The sequence below is a fragment of the Magallana gigas genome, chromosome 4 (assembly GCF_963853765.1).
Source record: "Magallana gigas chromosome 4, xbMagGiga1.1, whole genome shotgun sequence".
NCBI lineage: Eukaryota > Metazoa > Mollusca > Bivalvia > Ostreida > Ostreidae > Magallana > Magallana gigas.
Genome location: NC_088856.1, coordinates 24,609,575 through 24,620,950, shown reverse-complemented (window position 1 = coordinate 24,620,950; position 11,376 = coordinate 24,609,575). Strand labels below are relative to the sequence as shown.

Here is an 11,376-nt window from a genome sequence, read left to right as displayed (position 1 = left end):
GTGCATGCACAACACAACACTTATATAATAATGATTATCTTTTCTTCATTCTTTATAACTGTATTTTTAAACGTAAATAAACACATGAATATATAAATTAAGATATATACTTACAATTGCAAACACATAGTACATATATACATACATTTTCGTGTAAAATGTTAATGTAATACAAAACTATTGTTCACATATAGGGGGAGATAACATTTAAGTCATTGATATAATGTTCGTATCAAAATATATATATATATATATATATATATATATATATATATATATATATATATATATATATATAATTTAATTTAAAAATATCCATAACAAAATCACAAATTGATCCTATTTACCGCCTGAAGAGCCAGGAATGGCGAAAAAGTTTAATAGGATCCGGTTAATAGGATCAATTTGTGATTTTATTCTGTAAATTCATTATTTTTAAATTATTTAAAACTGTGCCGATTTATTTTTGTTGTATTGGGAAATTATATATATATATATATATATATATATATATATATATATATATATATATATATATATATATATATATATATATATATATATATATATATATATATATATATATATTGTGTTTGACTTAACACATGTCCTGTGTGACTTGATTGAATTTTAATTTTCATAGCTTACCGGGAGTGTCAGGTAAATGAAAACATGCTGACATGACAAAAGCTTTCCAAATTTATTCTTATTCTATGAAAACAATGCAATCCCGTCCCGTTTGATCCACCAGCCGATGCTCTTAACCGCACAAAGACCTACGTCACTCGGGTGTGTCAAAACATGGTTAGAAGGTATGTTTTTTGAAGACGATTTCTGTATCTAAATTTGTTATATTGATTATAGATCTAATGTCAAGCCATTTACCATTTAAATGTATGATTATTTGTCCTGTAAAGTATCTTTAAATTCAAATGTTCCTTCATTTATGCTAATACACGTATTGATCGAATACATTTTGTTTAAATCTACTGACATACAAACGTGTTTACTATTATAGATCATTGTAAATATTTTCTCTATCCTCATAAATATTTCCTAATGGTAATTTATTTAACAAAGCAAAAAGCAAAAGTATGATCAAGCATTGCATTTGTTATAAGAGATCTCAGAATAGCAATTTAAGCGTCAATGTAACCTTGACGGAGAAATAGCTAAATCGATTTGAATGTCGTAGATAATATATGGATGACCTGCATTTTGGAACGGTGTAGAGAGAGGAATATCGATTTGTGTGTTGAATGTTTTATTACAGTTTGGGTTAATTACCATTTGCATGTAAATTGTTATAACAGTATAATGTAATTTAGCTGCAATTTTCCCCACAGAACCAGTAAGAAGCCTGTTTTATCATTTTTATTGATTACCAGTTGTTTGCTGATTTTCTCACACGTTGCTTTAGTATTCGGATATGAGACTACATGTAAGTATATCAAAATGGATTTACATACTATGTATTTACATTCCGATAATTGGTAGTTTATTTGTACGTATATCATTTTGTATGATTGTATTGTATTTCTTCATAATATTTTTGGCATTATTTTTTCACTTGTTGAGTAATTCGAAAAAGAAAGCGACAAAAAGAGAGAGTGATGATGACGTTTCATATCTAAGTTATTAATATTATACACATATTGACTGAGGAAGAGGACATCATAAATTATATTAGCCTCCGAGAACGAAATATTGCCACAGACAAACCAATATATTAGTCCCAATACGGATAATATAATGAATATTTCCCGAAAACACAATCAATATTTGTTTTGTGATCTGAATAAAATAATAAATTAAAAAAAAAATTGAGATAGGATTAAAAATGAGAAAACCTTTTTTTACGTTTTAACACAGAGTTGACAATTCAATTTTGCGCAAAGCTCATTCCAACATATCGTCGATATTAAACGGTCACTGGTGATATTCCACCGCCCGTAAAAATATTTGAAATAGCAAACCATCGCATTGCGCTTTCGTTGTTTGCTTACCTTGACCGAATGCCTAGCATGACGTCACCTTGTTTTGAAGTCGCAAAGGTCTTCAATTTTCTGTCACAGTTTACACATCGACGAAGTAGTGGCAATTAATTGATTTCGAGGAAATAATTCCTTAGAGAATGTTTCTAACGGGTCAATATTAAAAGAAGAGATATGCCGGTCAATTATTCTAGAACGAGCTATGACAATGATTGACCTTTTGTCGCTATAAAGTTAAATAGTGGGAATATACTACTGAATATAAGAAATGAAAAAATGATCATTTCAGATGAATTTGGAGATGACTGCTCATATTTCACGAAAGATATAGGTGAGAATAATAAAGTATTCCTTGAGTACAATGGACAAACGGTTGATTCTTATTGTGATTACTTCAAATTCAGAGGAAGCGGATATATCTTAGACGAGTATTCAGTCTGTGTGACTCCTCTTTATTTCAATGACTATGACTGTGCAATCGAAATAAACATCAAAACCTCCATAATTGGTGTCACAAAACACGTATGTATTTATATACATTACAGACTCAAGTAATATTTCTAACGTCGTTTAGAATACTTTGGTTGTTTTAGCACCAATTACAGATATTTTAATAGACAAACTTACCACAATTTTATCCCAAGTACCGTAAATTAAAATTGATAGTATAATTTTGTCACTGGGCATATTCAGGAATTTTAGAGAGAGAGAGAGAAGGAAAAAGAGAGACAGAAAGAAAGAACGAAAGAGAGGGAGAGAAGGAGAGAGTATCATAATATCCATATATCTTTTTTAATTTAGAAAATAAGATGCAGTGAAAACACAATCGCTCAGTATTGTGGACCGCAAGATGAAACTCTCTATATAGAGTTCAAGAACCGAAATGACGGTGACACATATGGAGCGAAGTTTAAGCTGAAGATCACAGCGAAAAAGGAATATGATTGTAAGTAGTATTGTTTGCTTTTATTACTTCAGCACCCTGATTATGTTCTATAACACAAAAATATAACATCAGCCATAGTGTACATTAAAGATAAAACAAACGGGGTTGAAACTACGATTTAGCGGTAGAAATTTAAAAAAGATTATTTGTTTTAGGTTTAGAACACAAAATATTTATGCTCAAATTAACTTCTTCTTTCCCCTTGCTGTCTGGTTTTACAGTTAACGATTTGTCTGTCTTTATATCAGGCATTTTTTTTGTCCTGTCAGATAGTTTTAAAGCTTTTTACTTTTTGGAACCAATATGCCATTTCTTAGAATAAGAAATAAAAGTTAAAACCGGTTTTAATTGGTCTGTGTGTTCAAGAATATAAAAGGATATTAAAAGTTGTCTCGTTACAAAACAATTTCTTCACCGTTCTCCGTAATACATTGCCTGAAGAAGCTAGTAGAGCTCCTGTCGTGATGATTAATTTGATAATAATGTTGCTGTTCCGTTGATGTTTGGGTTCATGTCTGAAAAATACTATATGTAAATATGTAAATATGAAAACAAAGCGTCATTGTGAATGAAATAAATATGTTTAGAATTTATTTGCAAGGTACTTGATTATGTTTAAACAATTATTGGGTACACCGGGGTAAATAAAGCAAAAAAAAATTATCCTGAGACTGTATATGAAATAAATATAAAAGCACTTTAACTTAAACCTATCTAAACTCCAATCTGCTTGACTACACGTTATAAAAACGCCGCCGCTTTTTATGGGAATATCTTATAATCTAATATAAATTTTAAAACAAAAAGGCTTGTGGTGACTTTTTGACCACTCCCATTTATAAAAAAAAGATTATTGACCTGCGAATATAGATAAGTACAAGCATGCGCAGTACTTATATACGTTCTTACTGATGTTTCATTGGACATAAATGACATGATTAATTATTTCGTTTAAATCACGGAATAGTCGTATCAATCACAACATTTAACCACGATATATATATATATATATATATATATATATATATATATATATATATATATATATATATATATATATATATTATTTTTTGACACAGACAACGAGTCTCATGAATATGTTGTTGGTGCCATAGTTGGAGGTGTCATTGGCGGCTTCGTTCTTATCGTTGTGTGCATTGCTATAGTTTGCTGGTGTGTGTGTAGACGGAAATCATCTCAAGGGAGAGTACTCAATCCAACACAAGGATTTTCGGGTAGGCATCAATATCATATGAACGCAAAAATGTTACATATAAAATGTGATAAAACATTTCGTTTCTTATTGGCTGCGCCAAACATTTTCAAAAAAGTAATGCTGGCGTCACTTCAAATTTTCAAAGAAAGTGTATTTAAATGAGAGCCAAAAGACGTTAATAAAATGACACAGATAGAGAGAGAGAGAGAGAGAGAGAGAGAGAGAGAGAGAGAGAGAGAGAGAGAGTTTATCCTATATAATGCTATATGAGGTTTTTTTTCTTATCAAAAATTTTCTTTTCATTTTCTGTTCAATACAATTTATAATCTGATTCTTTCTTGAGGAGGATATATGGTTTTATACATTAAAAACCTGATCAGCCTTAATCTTCTAATTGTGATATTTTTAGCCACAAATCTAACTTTTAATAAGAAAGAAAAAAAATCAAAATATTATCTTTACATTCATTCATTCCTCTTAATACTGGATGAAATTTTCCCACATACAATGCTCGTTTGTAATTACATGTAGAACTGAGTTTACAAAATAAATTAAACATACGATAACTTTTTTTTCAAAACAATTACATCTCCGGATTAGTCAAAGAACAATCTGACAGTTTATTGAAAATAAATTATGAATGACTATGTAAAATATTGCTTAAAATTTCAACAGTGATCGTTTCTACATTTTGTATAAGCTTGTCTGGCTCAAAACTGACAATAAATAAAACACACTGACAATAAATTTCTCCATGTGTCTGCATCATGATTTATCTGAAAAATGAAACATAAAATATCATTGCAAAAAAGAAGAAGAAAAAAACCAATAGAATACTATAACATGAATCATCGTTCGTTTATTTTTTTTTTAAATCAGCTACGGCAAACCCGTATGTGGTCTATGGTACCCAGACACAACAGAATATGATGGCGACGCCCTCTAGTATTTCCTCTCCAGGTGTTTATCCAATGACATCATACCCACCACCACAAGGAGCAGCATATCCACAGACAAATGATAACAATCTGTCACATCCACCTCCAAGCTATGACGCTTTGATGGCATCGTCAACCTCACACGTTTATGACACAGTCTAAGACTCGTCCAAAAAAAAAGCTAACAAATGAAGACTCTATATGCAAATAACGTTCGAATATGTTTATTGACATCTTTTATCGTGGTTGATGAGACAGGGGTGCTTTTTAAATATTTAAACAAGATTTTTCCCCTTTTTTATTCCAGACTTGCATTCAGTCTTGATCTTCCTTAAAACCTTATTTAAATTTAACCTTAATTTAGCTTTAATTTTCTTTTAAAATATCATGAAAAGAGATGAACGATCTTAAGTGACCTTTAAAGGTTATATTCCAGCAAAGATGATCTTTGTTTTACCACCTTCCAGTTGAAACTATTTCATTGTAAAATTCAAAATTTTGATTTTGGGCATTCATTTAAAACTCTCTTTCTTATTAATATGTAACTATTAAACCTTCAGATAGGAGAACGAAATTGAAAATACATTGTCCTTACACTCTATATATTCATTTAGAAAAGTTTCTAGTGACATTTTACGCCAAGAGTTTTTAGAATTTAAACCAGAGTTAAGGTAAAAATTGACATGTTTCTAATTTAAAAATGACATCATGATGCTTATTGTGACGTCATATCTATAAGAGGAATTTTTACTATTCAATGATTAAATTTGATCATCGCTCCTAGTAAGACTAATAAAGTCTTAATGGTTTTATAAACTTATTGTTAGATACGATGACACTCCAGAAAAATCGCGGAAAATCGCAGGTTTAATAAGGCAAGTCTTAGCAATCGATAGAGCAAAAAAGTATGTCCGCCTAAGTGATAAAAAGAAGAGCTTTTAGTAATAATATCTATTTATGTTCCTTTTTTTAATATATGTCAATGTATGATATTTAGAGTGCATGTTTTTTCTTCTTGTCTGCATTTAAAATCTGCAGCGTTCAATTTCCTAAGAATTAACTTACCTATTCATGCGCCATGAGTACAAATATAAACCTGAAGAATAAACCATAAAGATGAAACTCAACATAATGTACAGATAAATACAAATGTATGCAAACATTATTTGTAATCTTTACTGGGTTTCCAGATTTTTTGTTATAAAATCTAAACCAACATTTTGTTATTTAAACCTACCTGTGGGGAAACCTAGAATAAAGTGGCTATTTTCCACGGTGGGAAAGATTACTTTAATAACAGCAGGTTTTAGGGGAAAAAGCAACGATTGGGGGAAAAACTGCTCTACAACACCGGTCAATGATTTTTTACAAAATGGTGACCAGTTTCTTGCGAGCTAACATAACAATCAATGACTGTTCGTCTATATAGGGTTACATGTATGTAGTGAACGTTTACCAGATAATATTCATGTATAAATAAATTAAAAACTGTATTCTCTACTCTCTCGTTTGCAGTTTGTCTTCTTTGGGTCAAGTTTAATGTTGTATTGTTTCTTACAATAAAAAAAATGAAGGTACCTTTTGATAAAACTGTGTATCCCAAAAATATAGACATTATAACTTTTATGTTGTTAGAATATAATTTATTCAATCATTAACCAATTTAAGAAAACTTGTTGAAAAGACAGATGACAATTTGCTTTGTGTATTTAATACTTGAATTCGATATTTTTGTTATTCTCATTAAAGCAATGACTTTTTTTTTTATATAAGCGGCACTATTGTCTAAACAATTACACTGTAATGAGTTCTTTTTTGATTTTGTCAGCTGAATGAACAATAAGATTTTGTAAAGAAAATAAATAAGTTTAATTTGAAGAAAAAAATTAATAAACAAAACAAATCATTATTCTCACTCCCCCTTTCACACCACTCTCATTCGAACATAACAAAAAAAAGAATAATAATTCAATTAAACAAATGAACAAATATCTGATACTATCAACTAAATTCAAGATTAAATCACACTGTATCAGATATAAAATGGAAGTAAACTACAAAATGTTGTTTAGAAGCTATTTCAACCAATAAAACTCTTGTTGAAAAATTTACTCAAAAAAATATTAAAGTTCAATAATTCAAAATACCGTGAATTTACAATTACTTCAAATTTCAGCTCAAAAGCATGTATATGAAAATAAGCCTGTAATAACAGCCGCTTTTTAAGGTATACGTTTACTCAGAATGAAAAAAAAATCCACTGATGATAATGAAAAACCATCTCTTGTGTGTGAAAGACCTATCATGGTAGTAGTGCTATTTACACTTTCAAAAAAAGTAGGTCAATGACCTACTTTTTGAGATAATGGCGAATGAATATTTTTTGAAAATTTAAGAAAAATCCCCGAAAATTTAACACTATGATTGAGATTTTCTTATTTGTGAAAAAAAATTAAATTGCTAAATTCTTTTAAAAATGAAAAATCTGTTTTCAAATTCCTACACTTTTTTGATTCAATTTTACAAAAAACTGAATGATGGTAATACCAAAACATTTATAGCATTAAACTAGGTATATTGACCTTACTCTGCAGGCATAAAAGTTATATGAGGTCAATGATCAAAATTTTGAGATAAGGTGTCTTTTATAATTCTTAAGCATTGTTCAATATTTTTGTAGTGTGTGCCATTCAAATATCTAAACGAAAAAGTGAGATAAAACCAACAGAAAATATGCAAAATTATGTTGACTAACATATAAAATTTTAACTTTGAATATTACAGTACTACCAAAAATATCTAAGTGAAAAACAAAATCTGAAAATTTTAGTCCGAATTTCCTCTGTTTTGAAAATGTCCAACTTTGTTTGAGCCTAATTCCATAATTTAGTAAAAATATAGAATGGTTTGTCAATAATAATTCATGTCATAAATACTTTTTGTGATTAGAACAAATTTTACTCATGATATTGAACTTTATAACAATCCGAATTTGAGAACTCAAACCCTGAGTAAACAACATCCTTAACACTTAAAACCTCTCTGAAAATGAACTCAAGGTCACTATGCACTCGAGACGCTCCTGCCCTCGTCAAATTTCCTGTCCCTCTTGTCGCTATCCTAACCGAAAGCCCCGGACTCGCAGGTCTCTCGCTTCAAGTCTACGACCACTGCCCGGATAGAAAGCCACGCCCCACTCAGCATAGAATGCGTCCCCGACCTTCGTCAATTGTCCCCACGACCTTCCATAGGAAAATTTTCGTCTAGCACACCAGTCTGTATTTCAGGTAATTGTATCAAACACCCTTACGCACTGAAAAAAACATACTGTGACTAATAAAGTCCCGATAAACATACAAAGATACTACCAATTACACTAAGAACTAAATTACCAGCGAAATGTACAAAATAACAACAAAACAACCTTACCGGCTAGGAAAACATGTGCCCGCCTAACAGAATCCAAAATTTCAATGGCTACCCATTTCTCCTTAGTATTAAGCTAACTTGAGATATTCACCATATCTTGAAACAGGAGCTGCAAAACGTGGCACCCGGCTGATGTCGTTATCGGACCCTCTACTGACCACTACACCCAAACCGGTCACTTTAAATACTCGATCTAAAAATAGCACACTCACCCGACACTCGTCACTCACATACGGTAACCCATTCATAACAAAATTAAAGAGGAACACAAATATAAACACCAGTATATACAAAACTGAATCAACTTTATTACATACACTAAACAGTTCTAAAACATAGTTTATATTTTGAAAGAAAAAAAATGTAAAAACAAAATGTATTTTGCATGTTGTACAGCGAAAATATGTCATTTATAAAACATTAAAAAAATACTAAAGTTATGTTGTGACAATTATTTTAGGAACATGGGTAGAAGGTATGTGTAATAAAGCAGCGTCTGTATCTAAATCGCTGGAAAGTCTTATATAATAATGTCAACTTAATTTGTAAATTACATAGTTACTTATTCGTAAAATAAAAGAAAATCAAATTCAATCTAATCATCATTAACGTTATATTGATCGAACCGATCTTTGTATTTATTGATATGTGTACATACTATGCACGTATTATGAAATTTTCTAATTCATCTTGAAAAATATTTCCTTTATCATAATCTTATTTAAAATAAAGTAAAGTGTATTAAACTCATGCACTTGCGATAAATAAATTCATCTGTCAGTTGTAAAATCTTTTTAAAAGCATAGTTACTACAGACCTTAAATAAACGGATGACCTAAATCTAAGCATTGGTTTGGTTTTAAAAGGGTATAATTATTTGTGTTTTGAACGTTAAACAGTTGTGTTGATTAACCTTGAACTTTAAATCTTTAAGAAAAAGTTGTAATGAATTGTATTGCATTTTTATGTTATCCATCAGAACCAGAAAGAAGCTCGTTTCTTCAGTGTCATTGATTACAAGCATCTTGCTTATTTTTTTTTTCGCCGGTAGCCTTAGTATACAGATATAGGAGAACATGTAAGTATGTAAAAAGGTTTAAAACATCGTTTACATGTAGTTTTATTATGTCCGATGTTTCTGTTTACGCCTCTTTTCACTTAATATTTCGATTATCATAAAATTTATTTTATGTTGCCCAAACTACGTACATCCACTAAAATGTAAAATGTCAAGATTATTTTTTTAAATGACCCTCAGCGTTTACAAGTTTCTAAACACAACCCCATATAGAAAGTTTTTGTAATGCATCAGACATATAATAGCCCGGGTGATAACGTTAAAAAACTTTTTGAGGTGTTGAAAGAGGAAACGAGATTATTTCCAACTAAACATCTTCGTAAGAAATCTGTTTTCATCTTGTGAATTTTAACAAGTGAGAATGATGATGTGCCGATAAAGTTATCTTGGATATTTTACCCTCTGTCGAGTTCAATTGTTTTTCTTTCAATGTTTTTTTAATCAGCAGAAAGTGATGGAAGCAATAACCTGGGATATTATAACAATAATGAAAACTGATATATACATAAACAATTTTGTAATTAATGAATATATATTAACATTATCAAAATGAGAGAGAAAGGCAGAAAGAAATGAAAAAAAAATTACATCCTTAACATGAGAGTTGCGTTCTAAATTCAGCAATTATTATCAATTAAGATGAGTTTGGAGAAGACTGCTCATCAAATACAAATGATCTATATGAGGACGACGAATTGTATGTTGAGTACAATGGAAAGACGGTGGGTTTCTTTTGTGATTCATTCAAATTCAGTGGAAGAGGAGTTCGACTTTCAGACGAGTACTCTGTCTGCGTGACTCCCCTTTATTTCAATGACAGTGAATGTGCAGTCGAAATAAATATCAAAACATCCAATACTGGAGTCAGTGAACACGTATGTGTTTAAATACTAATTCATGATACAAACAAGTTATGTATTTTGCATCAGATTTATATATTCATGATATAATTCTACAATAAAAATTTAAAGTTTTTTTTCTAATAAAAAAGGGAAAACATGTCATAATTATACGTTTTTGTGAATTTAGAAAATAACATGCAGTGAAAACAAAAACACCCAGTATTGTGGACCACAAGACGAGACTCTCTACATAGAGTTTGATGACCGGTTCGGCAGAGGTACAAATAAAGCCAGCTTTAAGCTAAAGATTACAGCAAAAAAAAATTCAAATGTAAGTAGTAATGTTCTTCTTTAAAATATTTAGAATCCTTACTAGGGTCTTAATAAATCAAATTCACCCATAAAACAATGTGTAGATTTCTAAATAAAATGGTGGTAAAACATGAGTTAATGCGACCAACTTTCGACTGGTTGACCATCTCAAAATATGTTTTCCTTTTTTGGATTTTTCATTTTTTTATTTTATGCATTATTTACTCTTAAATATATTACAAAAAGATAACACTTAATTGTTTAAAAATGAGGTGGTAGTGAGTACAATTTTAAATGATTTTGATCATACCCCCGGCCAAAAACAAAAGATTTTTAGCAATCAATAGAATTGATTTATCTTAGAAAGCATAAAACCCACACCTGGACTGGTTCAACAGATATAAGCAATTAAACATGACATTTTCTTCTACTTCTCACGGGAATGCACAACTTCAACTGTGATAATGTCGCTCATCAGTTGTGGCATGTGCTACGTCTCAAATGCGTTTCCAATCACCATTGTGTCAACCAAATACACTGATCATGAAGTGTAGAAACGAAGAATATTGTAAGGGTTCAATAAGTTGGTAATAACGGTTGTACCAATCAAAATGACCAAAA

At 30.3% G+C, this 11,376-nt stretch overlaps 1 protein-coding gene and 1 long non-coding RNA gene across 9 annotated transcripts; both read left to right on the top strand.

Annotated features, from left to right (window-relative positions):
• Positions 1 to 628: 628 nt before the first annotated feature.
• Positions 629 to 6,596, top strand: LOC117683078 (uncharacterized). 8 transcript variants are annotated; one of them, XR_010713013.1, is made up of 7 exons: positions 632 to 812; positions 1,347 to 1,441; positions 2,284 to 2,325; positions 2,399 to 2,516; positions 2,796 to 2,940; positions 4,020 to 4,175; positions 5,036 to 6,596. XR_010713013.1 is itself a non-coding variant. In XM_066081718.1 (6 exons), exons 1-6 carry the CDS (start codon positions 802 to 804, stop codon positions 5,254 to 5,256), a joined length of 774 nt encoding a protein of 257 aa, XP_065937790.1. In that variant the 5' UTR covers positions 629 to 801; the 3' UTR covers positions 5,257 to 6,596. The 8 variants fall into 8 exon arrangements, 5 of the variants coding, with proteins under 5 accessions (XP_065937790.1, XP_065937787.1, XP_065937788.1 ...); XM_066081718.1 differs by having other exon boundaries at positions 629 to 812; positions 2,284 to 2,516; positions 4,107 to 4,175; XR_010713014.1 differs by lacking the exon at positions 2,284 to 2,325 and having other exon boundaries at positions 634 to 812.
• Positions 6,597 to 9,343: 2,747 nt separating this feature from the next.
• On the top strand, positions 9,344 to 11,376 carry LOC136275153 (uncharacterized). The gene is made up of 3 exons (XR_010713685.1): positions 9,344 to 9,601; positions 10,241 to 10,476; positions 10,631 to 11,376. It is a non-coding gene; the product is annotated as an uncharacterized lncRNA (long non-coding RNA).